We start from the raw sequence: 21,357 nt of genomic DNA on the forward strand, positions 1-21,357 counted from the left end.
CTTCTCACTTACAGAATTTATTGTACTCATTTGTAGTTATCTCTTTACCACTCCTCTGCTTCCTTAAGTCATAAGCTCTTTGAGGACAAGGACTTTATTTTTGCTCTCTATATTCAGCACAATGCTAGGAGCATTGTTAACACTCAGTAGTTATGTTGAAGGAATGAATACTTGCATGAATTATTAAGGTTGCTTTGCCGTCCAGTACAGGCAGCTATCCGCTTTTCATAACTGAATTTTAGCAATTGCTCCTCTAGTCTACACGAGGACAACCATCCCTCCTCACTACATTTTTAGTTTCCCTCTAGAGTATCAAGAGTTATTTCACTTGATTCATGGTTGCCATCTGGTGGAAGAAAAGGGTAACTACAGGTTCATGTTTAACTAAAACCATACAGAAGTTAAGATGATTACTGTTCCTTAATATGAAATTTCCACTGTTTCATGTTGGTTTCCAGAAACAGAGAGTCAAGAAAAACTCCCTGGTATTGTTCTTTCATTCTTGTACATTTGTTTTCTTAATATTTTAAGAAGTTGGTCAATCACAAATAATGTTTTCAAACATTAATTGGGCAAATAAGATGTATGGAACTAAATATTGATTATATGTTCCAGTATGTAATAGAATAACACTGGAAAGTTTGATAGTGCTTGTTTATAAAAATATTTAAACTATGACTTTAGGAACTTTCCAGACTCTAACTGCTTTTCTAACTGCTTTAGCGCATATAGAGAATAGTGATAACTAGTAGCACAGATACTAGAGCAAATTGTCCGTCCAGTGTGTACAGCTCTAACTTCTGAGATTGCAAACGATTTTTTTTCTTATAAAATGGAGAAAAATATAGTTAGTAATTTAAGTGATTTAAAGTAAACTGATTATCTAAAATTTGGATATTGAATTTTTAAAATGTTTCTGTGACACTGAAGTCTTTTGATTCATTTATTCGCCAAGCATTTGAGTGCCTACCTAATGCCTGATATTGTACAAAATGCTAAAGAACCAGAGATGAAAGATGTATTTTCAATTTTGGCTCAATTAATGAATATTTGGGTAAGAATGTAAAGCTATATAACTTTTCATAAGACAAATCATACCAACACCATTTAGATTTTCATAAGAGTCCTTTATGTTGGTTGACCCATCCATGTGCATTATGAACATCACAGATATAAAGATACCAGTTTTAGGGACTTCACTGGTGGCGCAGTGGTTAAGAATCCACCTGCCAATGCAGGGGACATGGGTTCGATCCCTGGTCCGGGAAGATCCCACATGCCGCGGAGCAACTAAGCCCATGTGCCACAACTACTTAGCCTGTGCTCTAGAGCCTGTGAGCCACAACTACTGAGCCCGTGAGCCACAACTACTGAAGCCCATGCACCTAGAGCCTGTGCTTCGCAACAAGAGAGTCTACCACAATGAGAAGCCTGTGCACCACAAGAAAGAGTAGCCCCCGCTCGCCGCAAATAGAGATTGCCCCCGCACAGCAGCAAAGACCCAACGCAGCCTAAATAAATAGATTAAATAACTTTATATAAAAAAAAAAAGATACCAGTTTTATTCATGCCTTTTTTTTTTTTTTTTTTTTTGCGGTACGCGGGCCTCTCACTGTTGTGGCCTCTCCCGTTGCAGAGCACAGGCTCCAGACACACAGGCTCAGCGGCCATGGCTCACGGGCCCAGCCGCTCCGCGGCATGTGGGATCTTCCCGGACCGGGGCACGAACCTGTGTCCCCTGCATCAGCAGGCGGACTCTCAACCACTGCGCCACCAGGGAAGCCCATTCATGCCATTTTGATGGGTTTTCTTGGAGTATATGAATCTAAAGGGAAGTTCTTTATGATTTCTAATAAAAAGTATAGATATGCATTCAATATTCACATTGCTGACTTTTTATATTCCACTTATCTGATGGATAGACCTTATTTTTCCATTTCAGCTATCTGGAGCACTATAATGGACCAGGAGGTTAACAAAAAAGGACTAAGGGGAAACATCACAAAGCCCATGCACCTCTCTCCAATAAGAAAGTTAAACATTTTCCAAGTCTTTAGGGTAGATAATTGTGCCTAAAGTAGCCACTTAGAAGCAGCATTATCTGCCTATGGAAGGAGAACCCAGAGCTTCTTACAGTAACCAGGGTGATTTGGTGTAGGAATCAACTTCATATGCAGGAGACATGCACGTTACAACCCTCCCTTCATGTTCCAAAAATAGCCTTAAATCAACCCCCCAAATGCTGAATTTTCTTCCACGCATTCTCTTTGAAAAACTGCAGAAGTATGTGTTTCAATTTAGAAACATTTCCATCAAAAGAGGTTAAAATAATTTTTCATCATTTAGAGTAGTAAAGTTGAGTTAACTGGGACATTCACTTATGTGGAAGTCTTCATTCCCTGATGGCGCTTGTTAAATGAGGTATTACGGAATTGAGCTATCATTTATAGAACTTTCATTTGAAAAATTACATAGGACACACACATATATATCCAAATTTAATTTTCTCTTTAACTGAAGAACCAAAAAAAGGGCCCTGAGAATTTATCTAGTTCTTTGGAAGGGTACCATTAAAGTATTAAGTTAAAATGTGTTATATATAGAATTTTGTTTCATACGTCTCTCGAAAGAATGATTTCAGAGCTGGCAACTCAATTTATAAATAGCTATCCAAAGCAAAAATGGCCAGCCACCTGTCTTCTAACATTCTAGTAACCTTCACTATTTAATTGCCTGAATGTGGACATACGATTTGTGTTAGAAAAGAAAGCTTCGTTTGTTGAGTGGGTGTCATAAGTCATGTTGACTTATTTAATGACTTCTTTATCCTAGGGCATTTAGATCAGTATGTTTTGAAGAAGAATCACAGGTACTACCTTGGGGAATAAAAGGAAATTAATAATTGAGTATTGTGAACGGCAAAGTTTATACTTTTTCTTGTCTAACGATTTCCATACTGATTTATGACATTTGGAAATTGCTTGTTGCAACAGTAAATCTCGAGGTGGGTCTCCCTTGGATATGGACCTAAAGACAGGACACTGTTCCATAGCAGATGGCTTTTGCTTGCCATTTCAGAGATAGCAGCCCTCGCTAAGCAGTTCATTATTTTCTAAGGTTGAAGCAGCTGTGGGTTACCATAATTATGAATTTATTATGTCCCTGCCAATCTACTGTGAATCCTAATTCAAACTTTACATGTCTCTTTGGAACCTTATTCATTTTCTCCTGATTATGTGGTTCCTGACAAACGACAGTTTGGAGAATCCAAAGTTGCTAAAGTTAGTTTTTTATGGGGCATCACCAGTTGCCCATTGTTTTTAGAATGCCTAATGACCTTTAAATTTTTAATGTTACATCAAGTTCAAGCAGCCACTCTTTATATTGTGTGGCTACATTTTTATCCACTCATTTCTTCTGAGGATTGCCACAGGACTGCAATGTCCAAGACTCTCCTTGACTTTTTAGGTTGTGTGGTCAAGTGGAAAGCAATAGAATGCTTAAGAAATCTCTCTGGGGTGTTAGAGTTTTCAATCACTTTGTTGGGTTTACATAGCGAATTGTATGTACTTACGTTTTAGAACTGATCAAATTGTTTTGTGATTATCTGTTTAGTCATTTCTGTAGCTAGATTGTGAGCTCTTTCAAGGTGACAACTCTGTACAACTGATTTTAGTACACCTGAAACCCAACATAGTGCTCAATACGTGAGGGCAAATAATAAATGCAAGCTAAACAACGTCAACTGTATACACACACACACACACACACACACACACACACACACACACACACGTCTGCTAATTTTGCTTTAGTTTGGCAATTCATCTATACCAGGGTTTGGTAAACTTTCTGTAAGGAGCCCTACGGTAAATATTTTAGGCTTTGTGTACCATACAGACTCTATCTCACTGCTCAGTGCTTCCGTTGAAGTTCAGAAGCAGCCATAGACAATATGTGAACGATTGGGTGGGGTCATGTTCAAATAAAACTTTATTCACAAAAACAGGTGTTTTTTACTGTAGTTGGCCACCCTGGATTTAGACCAAGGCTCATGAACAGGTTTCATCTCCTACGCTAACTTTGGTTGATGGGTTGCTGCCTGGAATACTGTATTGAGAAGGATTCTCAGGGTGGGTCTGGGCTTAATGGCCCATGAGGGCAGAGACATGTTGACTTGTGCCCACCATTTATTCCTAGTGGCTAGCACAGTGCCTGACACATAGTAGACACTCAAGTATTAATGGAAAGGATTAGTTCTAGCCCATGACTGCATGCCTGCTCGTACTGCTGTCGTCTTTTGGAGGTGAAGCAGGACTTGGGAAAGGGTATATTTTTCTCTGAACTATTTGCCCATTCAGATTTTAAAATGTGTCGTTTTATATTTACACAAGCAGGTGCATTCACTGCTGAGATTATAGCTTTTCCACACAATTAGGTATCCCATTTTTCTCTTGCTAAAATAAGATACCCTTTCAAACTCTGTATGCAAAGTTATGCAACACTGCTGGGAATGCTGATTTGCTTTCCTCTCTGCTGCATTTTGCTTCTCTTATCCAGGCTTCACAATTCCATCCGCCGTCCCCGGCAGAGGTCAGCTTAGTGCTCTGATCATGCACGGGCTCAGTCAAGAGGAAATCACTGTGTTTTCAAGGTGCTTTGCCACAGGTCATCCTGTGGCCTGTTTCACACAGCTTCCTGATATTTGCTTGATTGCCCACAAGCTGTTGGAAAAGTGTTCCAGGTCCTCCTGGTATCAGAAGTACTCAAGGTCAGTTAGGTTGCTTTAGGGAGGGCTCACCCTTTCAGAGGCTGAGCAGATTGGCAATTTGATGCCGTAAAAAAAGTCCGTGGCACTGCGGGTAGACAGGCCGTGTGGGAATGTCGCTGCGCACAGTCAAGGTTGTTACAAGAATTAAAAATGTTTACTTGCCAAACTGAGTCCTGGGGGATGCAGAGGGCTGTTATTGTGGAGAGTCTGGTACAACTCTGGATGTACATCAGAATTTGTGGTCTAGCTTTGTAAGAACACATGTGCCTAGATGTTATAAAATCAGAACTCAAAGGGGTAGAAACCGTGGGTTTCACCCTTCAGTGAGCTTGTTGAAATGTAGCACAAGTTTAAAAAGCAGATTCTAGGGTTCTACCTGAAAAATTGTGATTTACTAACTATGGAGCAGGACCCATATTCTGCGTTTTTAAGACACCCCTCCCCCGCTCCCAGGTGCTTCGGAAGCGGTTGGAGTACCACCCTTGAGAAATACTGACCAAGTCTAACCACATTATTTTGTAGGAAAAGCTACAGCCCTGTACCTAGTGCCCTTTTCATGCTTGGATCTAATAAGACTTCAAGGTGATCCGGTTCATGAACTTCATACCTGGGTTCCTAAAATGGGACGCTAGATATTTTGTGTGTGTTTCTGGGAAGAGGATCCATTGCTCTCGTCAGATTTTCATTTAGGTTCGAAATTATACATAAATTACAAGAAACACTTTCTTGGTTTGAGATAAACTCTGGCTCTGCCTAAACCAGCCGTCCTGTTTCTATGGTATTAAACAAGATTTGGTGTTCAAGAAATATAAAATAGTATGACATCTATATGCCTTATGGCAAATGTCAGAGTGATAGAAAGAATCACAGGGGGGCCTGGTCCTTTTTTCTTTTATGTTTGTGGCTCTATAGAATGATCACTCGCAGGGTTTTACGCCTAGTTTTAAAGCACCCCCTCTCCATCATTTTCTTCCAGCATGCCTGCACTGGGCTAGATATTAGGGAAACCGTCATATGTGAAAAAACTTTTGTCCTACCTGCTAGTTGCTCATAAATTAGTGATGAGGCAAATAGATGACTAGATGGAGACACTATGAATGAAGTGGTAGAGAGCTGTAGTAGAGGTCTGATGAAGGGCGGTGCTGTGGTAGCTCTAGTGAGGCAGCAATAGCTTTTGTTCTGGAAGATACGTTTGCAACGTAAGCGATGACTCCTATCCGTACAGGAGTAGTTTTAAAACAATGTGCCACTGAGATTGGTCATGTTGTTTGACTTCATTCATTCATTTATGTAAAAACATATATTGTGCACCTTTAACATAAAAGGCACTGTGAAGGCTCCTTAAGAGGTAATATTTAGAATATATTAAAGTTACTCCATTTTTAGTTTCAATGTTATAAATTAATTAACATAGAAAGTACAGTGTTGTGATCAGTTGCCTCATATCCTGTCTGGAAAGGGGTATGATATAAATTTAGTAAGTAAAAAAAAAAAAAAAAAGCAATATGCGGTAGATGGCTACCGAATGCATTCTTTATTGACCTACGTGTGAGGTGCAACAAGTTACATTTTCCTTCTCAGGTTAACCTCACAATAGTTTTGATGGTTGGTCTTGCGGGTAGAGCCAGTGGTGGTGAAGACTAAATAAAACTTTCAGGCAGTACAGATTTTTGTGTTTTCCTCTATACAGGGTTAAATTTCTGAGTAGACAACATTTGTCTTTCCTGACCTTTACTTGCCAACTTTACACCTTATTCCCAGGGATTTCTCTGGGTGCTTTCCTGCTTCTCATTCCCCCTCCCTGTGTGTAAAAATCTGATCAACATGTCCACACTAAGACTGACCATTTCTTGATGTATTACTCTTCCTTAAAATATTTGCCTTTTGGGAAGGGGAAGAACTGGCATAAACCAGAGATTGCAAGCTGTAATGTTAGAATTTCAGGGCTCAAAGCCAAAAGGGAAAATGATTTGGGGGCAGGGATCCTTCTTGGGTTCCTCAAATCACACTACGTTAGACCAGATTCCTGGACAGAAAGATGGACCCTTTTCCAGCCCCCCACTGCACATACAAGGAGCCTAAATCTCATACTGGTTTTGAAGGCACTTTTTTAAAAAAATTAATTAATTAATTTATGGCTCTGTTGGGTCTTCGTTGCTGCGCGTGGGCTTTCTCTAGTTGCCGCGAGTGGGGGCTATTCTTCATTGCGGTGCATGGGCTTCTCGTTGCAGAGCATGGGCTCTAAGCGCGCGAGCTTCAGTACTTGTGGCTCGTGGGCTCGGTAGTTGTGGCGCATGGGCTCAGTAGTTGTTGCACACAGGCTTAGTTGCTCCGTGGCATGTGGGATCTTCCTGGACCAGGGTTCGAACCCGTGTCCCCTGCATTGGCAGGCGGATTCTTAACCACTGAGCCACCAGGGAAGTCCCTTGAAGGCAGTTCTTAAAGCCATGTCAAATTGGGGGCATCAACCCAACTGGCATTGGCCTTGTGGTTCCCTACCATCGTGGCTACACCTGCTCTCTGGATGTGCTCCCTAAAGAGCCTGATAGGAAGCTATGGGCAGGAGTCAAGTGAGGCCCAGGAGGGGTTCTCTGGCCCTGTTGCCAGCTAGGAGCTTTTGGCTGACTCCCTGAGGGACTGCTCTATTGTCATAGCTACAGAGTCCTTTTTGATTAATAATTCATGCGTATTTTATAATTCGTTATAACAGTTGGTCCCATTGGCTTCCTGAATCCCCAAGGACATTTTTAGTTAGCGTTATGCGTGGAACTTTCTAGAATACATTTGTATAGCGCTCATGGAAGTTAAATTTTTGTCAAGCTTTATAGCCCAACATTCAGAAATGGAAGGGAATTTTATCAGTAATTAATTTCCTTTCAAATAGGGAATATTTTTCTTTCTGTAAACAAACGTTTTTCTTCTAATGATCTCAAGTGTATAGAATGTGAAACAATATCTTACTTCTTTTTGTAACTGCTGAAGACAAAGGAACTCACCTATCACACAGATTTAACAAGACCACTCTGGCTGCGTGCTGCTTGTTTTCTCGACAGGTTTAAGAAAAACTCTACTGGTTGGCAGTTTTTAAAGTTGCCATCTCTCAGGAGAACTTAGATGTGTGTATGTGCTTTAAAAGAAAAGAAAAAGAAAAAAGAAGGACCGTGGAACTAATATAGTATGGCCTGTTCCCCCGACTCTCTGGAATATGTGTGGTAACTGAGGGCCAAAGAATTTATTAATCATCGCTTTAGTAGTAGTAGTAGCGAAATAACCTCAACTTTTCTTTAGACTGTAAAAATATAAATCTTTAATCCCTTAGAGTTTGAATGTAGATTTCACCAAGATAATAAGAACATGGACCACATGGCTAAACAGTATTTGATACCGCCGTACTGCGAGATATATATCTATATATAGATATATAGATATAGATATAGATAGATATAGATATATAAGGCCTCCATCGGCTCTCAGGGAAGCCATCATTCAGGAAGTGGAGTTTTAATTATATTTTCATGCTATAGCATGCTTGGTGCTACCATGTGAATATGCCTCAGATTACATACGGATCAGATGACTGATAGAGTTATTAAAGGTTTGTCCCTTGAGGAATCCCGGAGGAATTGTCCTGAACCTATAACTTAGCAGTCGTCATCTTAGTGTTTAAACTAAATGAAAACTTCACTCTCCATATTAAGTAGGTTAGGGTATATGGCTCCGAGTCCCTAGCATGCTGAGTGTCATGCCCTCTGTGGTGGTCATTTTGCCACACAACTGACTAGCATTTGCACGTCCACAGCTTTGGTTCTCCAGAGCAATCTCAAATCTCCATAATAAGCATAGGATAGCATTGACACTCTTCAGGTTTAAGTCTGAGACTTTTTCCTGATGCCGTGTGTCTCGAAGGAATCAAATTTGCCTTCTTGAGACAGAATTATGAATTCAGGAGTGCAAGATCATCCTCTCAAAGAGGTTTTTCTTATTTAAATAACCCCTCCAGGTTAGAAGTGGCAAAGACTAAAAATGGAAAGAAATGACACTCTTGGCAGGCGAGAGAAAAGAACAACTCCCTTGCCTCTGTCCTCTTGCTGGTGGGCAAGGGCGCTCGCTCTGACTTTGTTTTGAAGTGCCTGGAGCCAAAGAGCAGTTGTCAAAAGTTAATGGTATGTTACCCTAAGGAAGATGGATGCCAAGGTGGACCTAAGTAAATTCACGTGCCGTCCATGCTGGCTGCTGTCAACTCTGCACATGTGCACTCACCTCCCTTCAAGGGCAGGGCAACCTTGTCTGCGGTAAAAATATTACCTCCTCCTCTCTTCTGTCCTCCTGTGGCACGAATTTTGAATGATCTGCTTTATGATCTCTCTTTTATCTCCTGAATACCTAGCGACCATCCCTGAGGTACTGTTTCCTAAAATTCAGCTCTTTTCTACTCAGCATTTGCAGAATTGATTTCCCACCTAACCTCCCTTGTGTGTCTTCCTCATTGTCAAAATCTGCTTCTCCTCAGAGGGTCACTGATCAGATGCCCTTGGAGCCAGATATAGCACCTTATTGTGTGTGGCATCAATGTTAAATTTAGGCTTAGCATGGGTCCCAGGATCAGCCCCTTTGCTTTAGTCTCCTTTTGATCCAGTCTTAGAAGCCTGTGTCCATTCATAATCGACACTCATATCAGAAGCAGCAGCACTGTGTGTTCCAAGCCAGGCATATATATTGTGTAAATATAAACTGAAAGGCGCTGCCATCAATTATTCGTCCCATTCATTTCAGTGGAGCTTGAGGATGTCTCTCTGCCAAATTACTCTGTGTGTGTGTGTGTGCGCGCGCGCACATTAAATAAAATGAAGGGGGAAGGGTAATTTATAGAATCAGATAATTGGAAAGATATTAAAATCCTGAAACTTCTTATCTTGGCAAAGCACAGCCTGGACCATCCTTGAGGCAAAAGTGGGTATTTCTTCTTAAGATGCATTTTCAAGGTTTTGTAATCTTAGAATCTCATCTGTTGGTTTTTCAAATTTGCTTTGAAATTGGGTCTTTACATCAGGATCAACATTTATAACAACTCATTACAAACTTAATGATAAAATCCATTCCTTGATTTAAAAAATATCTTCTAAGTAAGAATTTATTGAGTATAGGGGAAGCTTTCTTTCCTTTGAATACCATACCTAATTTTTTAAAATATAAAATTGTATACTGTATACTAGGTCTTAGACTTGGTAGTAAAATAGAACATTTGATTGAAAAGAAGGGAGCAAAAAAACCTCCTACAACTATGAAATATGCAGTACTAAATAAAAATTGTAAGGCATGTTTTCATGGTTAAGGACATCAGAAGCCTATTTTTATTTTAAATCTGTTAAAGTTAAAATGAATAGTAACTTACCGTTGGCAAAGTCCTAGAGAAAAATACTAAAAGTGATTTGAACATAGTTCTAATTTACTCCTGATCTTTCTCTAATGGAGGCTCTATTACAATTTAATTTAATATCTTTTCTTGGAAATAACTTTTGCCTCCCTGGAACTTGTAACCAAAATCATTAGTATGATATTTTTCTTTGGAGTTCTGTAAAATAATACTTTTTCCTCCTAGAGGTTTTTCTTTTTTTAAGGGGTGGTGGATATTCCATAGAATACAGAGAGGTGGATGGTTTTCAGGCTTACAGTTAAGTGTTCAAAGTAAATTTAATACGTTTCACTGTACTCTGTTTTCCCATTGTTTTCAATAGCATCTCCATCATCTTTAGCTTCCAGTTTTGCAACACTGAAGCCATTTTATGGGTTTTTCTTTTCCATCTGTCACCAGGCTTTGCTCATGTGCTCTTTTATTCTCTTCTCAATGGCTTTATCCTAGTCTGGGGCTGCTTTACCCTGCAAGAGAAGGGACCACAGTAGGCATTGCCTTCTTTTTAAAATACAAAAATTTTTTTCTTTTCTGGTTCAAAAGCATTTGGTGATTCCTGCTCCAATCCACGACTCACTGCGTAACCAAGGATAAATTACTTAACTTCTCTGAGTCTGTTTCCTCATCTGTGAAAACCAGTAAGTGTTTTCGTGAGGGTGAAATAAGTAAACACATGTGAAGCATTCAGCACAGTGCTTGGCACATAGAAAGCGGTCAATCATTTTTCTATTTTTTTTATTTTAGAAAATTTGGAAAATGAAGAAAACTGCATAGAGAAAAAATATCACCCAAACTCTTACTAGTCTGAGATAACTAATGATTCATATTAACGTAATTCAACCATTTTCCCCTCATATGTGTCGTAAACAAACTGCTTTGTAATCTGCTCTTCATTATAAACGTTTTCCTACACTATTAGTATTCTTTCATAACATGATTTTTAATAGCTGCATTGTATTCCATTTCTTGGCTATCCCATGACATAATCAACCAATTTGTAGACATTTATTATCTTGAATAATACCTTGATAAACATGTTTGCTACACAAGTCTTTATGCTCATCTTTAACTTTTTCTTAAAATAAATTCCTGGAAAGACAATTACTAGGTTAAAAGTGTAAATTACTTTAAAGTTTTTGTTACTTTTTTTCATTTGCTGTCCCAAAAGTGTCCGATTTATATTCCGATTTATATTCCAATCACAGTGTAGAAGGCCATTTTCCTTTCCTTCAGACTTTTTACTTGTCTCCCTGCTTTAATCTTTCTCTCTTTCAGTGCATTTTAAGCTCAACAGCAAGCACATTCTTACTCAGACAAGATTTGATAATTTATTCACTCTTTTTGATGTTTCGGTTGTTTCCTGTTACTAACTGCTACAAATCAAAGCTCCCCGGTTTAACAGGGAGTTAAAACTTCTCCACCTGCCAGCTCTCTCAGACTCCTAGTTTCATCACCTTCTTTTATGATTTCTCCCCATGAACTCACATTCACTACTTTCTAGATTGCTTTTCTTTCCTCCAGCAAAAACTTCTTACCTCGAAACTGATCCTTAAACACCGGAATGATTTCCTGATTCTTTTTCTTCTGCCCTCTTTAATTTCTCTCCCTAGAGGCCGCTCAGCACTCACAGTAGCTCATATGTTAAACAAAATTCATCTCAAGATTCATGTCTGTTTTTGTGTTAGTTTGTAAAATGTGTTTTTCCAGTGTTTCACCTGTGTGTGCTGTTTGCATGTTAAAACTGCAGGTTGATGGCAGAGGTCTGTTCTCCCAACAGTGTCAAATCTAATGTGCTTCACTCAGCAGACGCTCAATAAATTAGAATTGGCTGGCTAACATGTTTTCTTTTTAAGATGAACTGTGAAGCGTTTAGCAGCTTTTGAAATGCACTTTTTTTTTTGCACTCTCCCTCCCTGTCCCCCACCAAACTCTTTCATATACACTGGTTACTTCTTAAAGAACATTCAACTGTTATAGTAAATAGCATTTTAGCATAATGACCTACTAGGTCAGCATTCTATCCACTAGGTTCCCAGAATTTAGATCCTCAATCATCTGCTTCTTTTATCGTTTTCATCCATTGAGTCCTTTTACAGGTATAGTATAACTCTAGCCCTTTTCTGTCTTCCAGACTGAAGTTGGCATGGGTGATATGAATGTATGCACATTCCGTAAGAAGGTGCTTTGGGCACCTTTTGTGCCCTACCTCACAAGCTTTTAGCTCATCTTTTTATTCTAGCTGTTAACCATCTTCCCAGATGTAACCGGAACTGATGAACCTGTGTCTTCCCCTTTCTGTCCTGAGGCTTCTCTGCCACCACCTGGGGTATGTTTGGGAACCTACTCAGCAGTTCAGACAAGCAAAACCTGAATGCCCAGGAGGAGTTAACACCCCTCAAGGCAACCCTTCACTCGGACACAATTCTGAGGCATTCTACATGACTGCTCAGAGAGTCCCTAGCAGAATTGAGTTCATTGCCAAATGAAGAAATAAAGGCAAGAATGGAAAAGAACAAACAATTATGGAGAGGAAGTCGTTAAATAAAGCTTCATATACAGCTTTGTATATGAAGTACATAATTTACCATGTTGGCATGTGAATGATGATTTGGGTTTCAGCCATTTACTTCCTAAAATAATGGCTCCAATAATGATTGAAGACCAGGTGTAGTTCCATTTGCCAGTAGAAAACCAGACTTGTATGCTGTTTCTAGAATCATGAAAGGAAGTTCTGATTGCAGGCAAAGAATTATGAACTGTCCAAAAGTTTTCTCTAAAAGCTATCTCAAAGTCCCTGATTCTTGGATACAGTGAAGATATTAAGCTTCTATGGTAGAAAGTACTGAACTGGGAGCTGGGAGAACACAAGATGTGTAAGATACAGTCTTTACATCAGCCAAACTGGGGAGCTAAAATACCTGTACCTCTATAAATACTTGAAAGACTGTTGGTTGCTATTAGGTGGGTTCACTGACAGAGTTTATAGCATTTGAGCCTACTTTGAAGGATGTGAAGGATCGGCCAAATCCATAATTTGCCTACTTTCACTCAAAGTTATTTTGAAGATACAGAATGATAACAGCATAAATTGCTCAGAAAAGTATAAAGTACCGCACAAATGCAAGACACTGAAAATCGTAACAAAGTACTGTTTCTGATAGTTAGGTTATAAGAATATGCAATTTAGGACTTAAACTTCTAGTAGCACTTATCATTGATTAAAGAATAGATAAGTAATCCTATATTTTAATTTTGTTTTTCACTTCATTTTTAGAATTCTAGTGAAGTTTTAAGACTTAAATTGCTATTTGTATTATCTATCACTTGTGCAATAATTCCAATCTCAGTTAATAATATGACAGCCTGTTTTTTTTATTGAGATATGATATATTAGTTTCAGGTATACAGCATAATGATTCAATATTTGTATATGTTGCAAAATGATCCACCACAATAAGGTCTAGTTAACCACACATAGTTATGCATTTTTTTCCTGTGATGAAAATGTTTAAAATCTGTTCTCTTATCAACTTTCAACTAAGCAGTACAGCCTTATTAACTACAGTCAGCATGCTGTACATTATAACCCCAGGACTTATTATTTTTTTTTGTAAGTGGGAGTTTGATATCTTTTAACCACTTTCACCCATTTTGCTCACTTCTGGCACCCACCAGTCTATTCTCTGTATCTATGAGTTTGGTTTTTGTGTTTTTGTTTTGTTTTTATTTTCCACATATAAGCGAGATCATAAGGTATTTGTATGACATCCTGTTTTTTGGCATAGGTTTATGCTTGAACATAAGGTTTTGACTGACATTTGAATACATTTAGAGAATCACCTCAGTATAAAGGTGATTTCTTGAAATATCTTGATAGAAGCTAGTATTTTGCTAGAGTTGTTTCTTTCTATTCCTCTTAAAAAATCTTACCCAGAGGAAAGAACTCTATACAGTAGTCCCTCAGTATCCACAGAGGATTGGTTCTTGGATACCAAAATATGAGTCACTCAAGTTGCATATTAAATGGTGTAATATTTACATATAACCTATGCATATACTTTAAATCATCTCTAGATCACTTATAATACCTAATACAATGTAAATGCTATGTAAATAGTTGTTAAATACAATGTAAATGCTATGTAAATAGTTGCTGGCATGACAAATTCACTTTTTGCTTTTGGGAACTCTCTGGTATTTTTTTGGAATTTAAAAAAATTGAAGTATAGTTGACATACAGTATTATGTTAGTTTCAGGTGTACAACATAGTTATTTGACAATCAAGTACGTTACAAAATGATCACTACAGTAAGTTCAGTAACCGTCTGTCACCATACAAAATTATTGCAGTATTATCAACTAAAATCATACCTCCGAGATATTGTGGGTTTGGTTCCAGACTGCCGCAATAAAGCAAATATTGCAATAAAGTGAGTCACGAATTTTTTGGTTTCCGATTGCGTGTAAAAGTTATTTTTACATTATAGTCTATTAAGTGTGCAATAGCATTATGTCTTAAGAAACCAATGTAATGTAACTCAATTTAAAAAATACTTTATTTTTTTCATCCGCTGAGTCCACTGAGTAAGATAGTTAGGTAGTTTGTGATTGACATGTACACACTGCTATATTTAAAATGGCTAACCAGCAAGGACCTACTGTATAGCACAGGGAACTCTGCTCAATATTATGTAAGAACCTAAATGAGAAAACAATTTGAAAAAGAATAGATACATGTATATGTATAACTGAATCACTTTGCTGTACACCTGAAACTAACACAACATTGTTAAACAACTATACTCCAATATAAAATAAAAAGTTTAAAAAAAGACAATTTACAGAAACAATTTCATGGCTTAAAATGAAGACTTTCTGAAAAAAATACTTTATTGCTAAAAAATGCTAACCATTATCTTACAATGTGGGGTTGCCACAAACCTTCAACTCTTAAAAACAAACAAACAAAAACAAAAAATTGAAGCACAATAAAACAAGGGATGCCTATATATTCCTTATGCTGTGTATTACATCTCCATGATTTATTTATTTTATAACTCGAAGTTCGCACCTCTTAATCCCCTTCACCTATTTCACCCAACCTCCCACTCCCTCTCCTCTGGCAACCACCAGTTTGTTCTCTATATCCATAAGTCTGTTTCTGTGTTCTTTGGTTTGTTTGTTTGTTTTTTAGATTCCACATATAAATGAGATCACATAGTGTTTGTCTTTGCCTAATTTATTTCACGTAGCATAATGCCATTTTGTTGCAAATGGCAAGATTTCATTCTTTTTTATAGATGAGTTATATTCCTTTGTACATATATATACCATATCTTCTTTTATCCATTCATGCATTACTGGACTTTTAGGTTGCTTCCATATCTTGGCTATAGTAAATAGTGCTACAGTGAACATAGGGGTGTATATATCTTTTTGAATTAGTGGGTTTTTTCCCTTGGGTAAATACCCAGAAGTGGAATTGCTAGATCGTTTGGTAGTTCTATTTTTAATTTTTTGAGGAACCTTCATACTGTTTTCCATAGTGGCTGCACCAATTTACATTCCCACCAACAGTGCACAAGAGTTCCCTTTTCTCCACACCCTTACCAACACTTGTTATTTGTGGTCTTTTTGATGACAGCCATTCTGACAGGTGTGAGGTGATATCTCATTGTGATTTTGATTTGCATTTCCCTGATGATTAATGACATTGAGCATCTTTTCATGTGTCAGTTGGGCATCTGTATGTCTTCTTTTGAGAAATGTGTATTCAGGTTCCCCGCCCATTTTTTTTTTTTTTTTTGCGGTACGAGGGCCTCTCACTGTTGTGGCCTCTCCCGTTGCGGAGCACAGGCTCCAGACGCACAGGCTCAGCGGCCATGGCTCACGGGCCCAGTCGCTCCGCGGCATGTGGGATCTTCCCGGACCGGGGCACGAACCCGTGTCCCCTGCATCGGCAGGCGGACTCTCAACCGCTGCGCCACCAGGGAAGCCCCTCCGCCCATTTTTTAAATGGATTTTTAAAATTTAATTGTATGACTTCTTTATATGCTTTGGATAATAACCCCTTATCAGATACACCATTTGCAAATAGCTTCTCCTGTTCATTAGGTTGCCTTTTTGTTTTGCTGTGCAAAAGCTTTTTAGTTTGATGTAGTCCCATTTGTTTATTTTTGCTTTTGTTTCCTTTTCCTGAGGGGACAGAGCCAAAAAAATATTGCTGAGATCAGTGTCAAAGAGCATACTGACTGTGTTTTCTTCTAGGAGTTTTACGGTTTCAGGCCTTAAAGTCTTTAATCCATTTTGAGTTTATTTTTGTATATGGTGTAAGAAAATGGTCCTCTTATTGAGGCCACACTGGTGTGCAGGGCTGGCCCCCAGTACAGCTGGCTGTAAGGACTGGCTACAAGTGTTGCAGGTGCTCTGGTGTGCAGGGCTGACCCCTGGGGCGGGAGCTGCTTTGGGGGGTTGCCGGTGCCTGCCAAGGGTGCCGGATGGGATGGGCAAGGCTGAGGGCCACGTTGGAGGAGCTCTGGTGCTGGCTGAGGGCACCTACCTGGGCTGGTGGGGCAGGGTTTCTTTCCAAATATTTTCTGTCTGCAGCTGGTTGAATCCACAGATGTGGAACCCACAGATACAGAGGGCTGACTATACATGAAGTTATACTGTTTTAGAAATGAAATGCCAAAATTTAACTCCACTGTAGTAAAAAATATAGGCCCGGTTCCAAGACCTCCACCATGATTTGAATTAAAAGAGTAAATCAGTGGACACAATAGGAAGGAAACGTGTGGTATGCTTTCAGTTATACTGAATACACCAATATTTGTTAAACGTGCATTATGGAATTATTTCCTGTACCTCATAGATATTTCCAAGGAAAAAAATTAAAGACGTGTTACACTGAATAGCAAGGTAGTGTGAATTTTAAAAGAGTTATTCTGCAGGATGTCTCTTCATTCTCCATTGTCAGGAGAAAATTGTTATGAAACTCTAGAATTAAATATGTTGTGCTAATGTGCTGAGTCCATTTACATTCTATGGAATAATTTTATTTGTTCTGCAGTAGCTGGCTGGCAGAGAAAATGAACAGTGTTTGGTGATATTTTAAAGTTGTAATTTCATCAGCAACCGACTTAGGGGATCCAAATGTAAGTCTGGAAATGAAGTGTTGTGTGCTATATTTGGCTACTCTGAAGACTGAAATATAACTTTCCCACCACTTCCCAGTGAGTTTTTCCTGAGAAGTCAGTTGTCATTGTTCTGGCAAGTTTCTTTTCATCCTAAACTGTGCTAACATTTAGAAGGAAAACTACGAAGGTTCTTTACCAAAAGAACATATTTTAAAGATAATTTTTTTTAATTACAGGAATTTTTAAAAAATATTAAACTATGTAGATGTGTCTTCACCTTATTCTGGGCCCATACCCCAGAGACAATCCTGTTTAACAGTTTCTTTTATTTTAGTTTTCTAGTGATTGTGAGTATAATTTTAAACAATATATGTATGCCTTCATTTATTTATCAACCTTAGACCCTATACATATGATGGAGGACTGCACTGTAAGAAGATGCCAAAACTCTTGGCATTCTCAAGAGATATGTTTTAAGAATTTCAATTCTCCTGAGTCATACATGCTGCCGTATTACTTAATTTCTCCCTTAAAGTTCTACTTAACTTTAACTGTGATTCTTAACTGGAAGGGAAAAGAGTGTGCTATGGCCCCAGTCCACCAAAAGAATGTATCAGAATCTTTGGGAAGGTCTTTTTCAAAGTACAGATGTCTTCCTTCCTACCTCCAAGGGAAGCTTGCTTACCTGGTTGAAAGTCAGTGTGTGTAATTTCAGATGTTACTAGTTGGGAGTACACTGTGCAGATAATGTAGAAGCAGGGCAAAAAAAGTTAAGAATAAAATATATAAAGGCCAAGGTATTTAAGTGGTGAACAGTTCTTTTCAGGTTGAGGCATATTTGTTTTAGGTCTCTTCGTTTTCTGTTTCTCCTATTATTCCGTTATCAGCCCTAGCAGAGGGCTTTCCGTTTTGTTTACTTCACAAGAGTTCCTGCATAAGCATTAATGAGCAGAGAACAACAAAGCAAAGCAGAGGTTTGGATGCCACAGCATAGGACGGCTTACTGCTGAGATGAGTTACTAGCTTATGCATTCTAGATTAGGGCGAGTCCGATTTATATCCAGTAAAATTACTATCACAGGGTCTTCTGGGTTCAGTGGAATAGCTGAAACTCTGAGTTCGACTCCATGAATGCCAGTCCATCATCTTTTGTACCTTTAAACCTGATAGAAAACTCTTAGAGGTCTGTAATTCTGTGTATTTGAAGATCAACCTTACTTGGTACAGTAGAGTCTAAAAATGACAACAGTGACAAGGATGTGATTGTCTCAAGGGTTGGTTCCACAGTACTTTGAGTTCTCACTACAGCACCTGAGGGGAAGTGAAAAGCCTAAGATGAGAAATACTCATGGGGTTCTCTACTTGTTTTATCTGCAGACGGCAGCTGAATATGTAAAATCTCGACTCCCAGAGGCCCTTAAACAGCATCTTCAAGACTACGAGAAAGACAAAGAAAATAGTGTTTTGTCTTACCAGACCATCCTCGAACAGCAGATTCTATCAATTGACCGAGAAATGCTAGAAAAATTGACTGTGTCCTATGATGAAGCAGGTATGTTGGTCTTTAATAGACACACACACACAATGTTTCTTCCCTGAAAAAATTTCTTTTTAGATTTTGGTTAAATTAGGTCCTTTTCTTTGGTAGAAGATGAAGGGCAGACTGGATTCAAAGTTATATAACATGGATTAACAGTAAGTTTCTTCTCTGCAGTTTTAGTATCAAAGATTTCATCAGGAGATTTCTAAAAATGGCTCTTAAATATCAAATCCCTTTAAAATTTTGGTTCTTTTCAAAATGGAATTGTTCTGGCCTTTTATCAACCATGTGCTCCTGTTGATTTAATCTTTTAAACTGTCACTTCAGTTTTGGATCCTAGCTGAAAACTTTTACATCCAATAATCCAAGAACTGTTAGTTGCCTCAAGTGTTATTTTTTAATTTCAGAGATCTTCTTTTCTAAAGAGGTACCATTTTTTTCCTGAAGTTTCAAGCTGAACTTGGCTTTCTTTTCCTTAAGCTCCTCAGATGAATCCTAGCCCTAACACCACACTGGACACTTTGGTTCACTGCCTTCCATAAGTTCATATTATCCAAAGGAGCTTATTAGTGAAGGCCTGGATAGACCTCCTTACATCACCATTTTATCTATTATGTGGTTTGTCGGCTAAAACCTCATTTTAATGAAACCAGTGCAGTATTACTTGGAATTATTAAAATCTTTAACAAAATTAGACTTATTCAGGAAAAATATCTTGATTAAAATTGTCATACCACCCCTGCCCCCCCCCCCCCACCCCAGAAATGGAGAAAAAAGTATGGGAAAATAGGTTTCTAATGGTCAAACATTGGTAGTATTAATTTCCTTTTTAATACCAGGAGCTTCTGTTTTTATTTCTACAGGAAGTTGTTATTTTACATCTCATTTTCTTTCACATGATCTTAAACAGTCTCAATGCTGACGTTCTTAACATTTGATTTCAAGCTTGAATAGCAAACCGAAGAGCAGATTTTTAAAAAAAATGCTGCACATGCCTAGCCACTGATGCAGTTTTTCTAGTTATTAAGCTGTCCACATTTTCATTCAGCCTTTTAACCTCTTTACATCTACTTGATAGATACCCATTTCTAGCCTCACCCAGGACATCTCTACTCTCTCTGATTCTCCTTTGCTTTATTATGTTTTCCAGACACAATGGCTCTCTTCTGCCTGTTGGGTATTTGTTTATTTGGTCTCTGTATTTGTCTTGTGTTTAACATTCTTCTCTTTGGAATTCTCATTCATCTCCTCTCTCATCCCCAGTGGAGTAAAGTAAGGCTATGATCAGCCCAATCAAAATAATATTTAAATTTTCATAGCATCTCAGAGATCATAGAAGTCAAATAGTCCATCTACTTCCTGTCCCCATAATCACTTTTTAAATTTTATTGAAGTATAGTTGATTTACAATGTTGTGTTAATTTCTGCTGTACAGCAAAGTGATTCAGTTATATATATTTTATATATATATATATTCTTTTTCATATCTTTTCCATTATGGTTTATCACAGGATATTGAATATAGTTCCCAGTGCTATACAGTAGGACCCTGTTGTTTATCCATCCTATGTATAATAGTTTGCATCTGCTAATCCCAAACTCCCAATCCTTCCCTCCCCCACCCCACTTCCTCCTTGGCAACCACAAGTCTGTTCCCTATGCCTATGAGTCTGTGTCTGTTTCATAGATATGTTCATTTATGTTGTTGTTTAGATTCCACATATAAGTGATATATGGTATTTGTCTTTCTCTTTCTGACTTACTTCACTTAGTATGATAATCTCTAGGTCCATCCATATTGCTGCACATGGCATTATTTCGTTCTTTTTAATGGCTGAGTAGTATTCCACTGTATATATGTACCACATCTTCTTTATCCATTCATCTGTCAGTGGACATTTAGGTTGCTTCCATGTCTTGGCTATTGTAAATAGTGCTGCTATGAATGTAGGGGTGCTTGTATCTTTTCAAATTATAGTTTTGTCTGGGTATATGCCCAGGAGTGGGATTGCTGGATCATATGACAACTCTATTTTTAGTTTTTTGAGGAACTTCCGTACTGTTTTTCACAGTGGCTGCACCAATTTACATTCCTACCAACACTGTAGGAGGGTTCCTTTTTCTTCACCCCCTCTCCAGCATTTATTATTTGTAGATTTTTTAATGATAACCATTCTTACTGGTGTGAGGTGGTGATACCTCATTGTAGTTTTGATTTACATTTCTCTAATAATTAGTGATGATGAGCATCTTTTCATGTGCCTGTTAGCCATCTGTATGTCTTCTTTGGAGAAACCTCTATTTAGGTCTTCTGCCCATTTTTTGATTGGGTTGTTTTTGTTGTTATTGAATTGAATGAGCTGTTTGTATAGTTTGGAAATTAAGCCCTTATTGGTTGCATCATTTGCAAATATTTTTTGCAAATGTTTTCTCCCAGTCCGTAGGTTGTCTGTTCATTTTGTTTATGGTTTCCTTTACTGTGCAAAAGCTTATGTTTGA

The 21,357-nt window shown here is 38.2% G+C and overlaps 1 protein-coding gene across 7 annotated transcripts in view; it reads left to right on the top strand.

The window, feature by feature from the left end:
- PPM1L (protein phosphatase, Mg2+/Mn2+ dependent 1L) overlaps nt 1–21,357 on the top strand; it is a 335,379-nt gene that overhangs the window by 181,411 nt on the left and 132,611 nt on the right. For all 7 annotated transcript variants that reach the window (XM_067737896.1, XM_067737902.1, XM_067737898.1 and 4 more), the window contains one exon: nt 18,696–18,870. In XM_067737896.1, coding sequence (XP_067593997.1) covers nt 18,696–18,870 — 175 coding nt within the window. The remainder of the gene's footprint in view (nt 1–18,695; nt 18,871–21,357) is intronic.

The sequence above is a fragment of the Pseudorca crassidens genome, chromosome 5, assembly GCF_039906515.1.
Source record: "Pseudorca crassidens isolate mPseCra1 chromosome 5, mPseCra1.hap1, whole genome shotgun sequence".
Lineage (NCBI taxonomy): Eukaryota > Metazoa > Chordata > Mammalia > Artiodactyla > Delphinidae > Pseudorca > Pseudorca crassidens.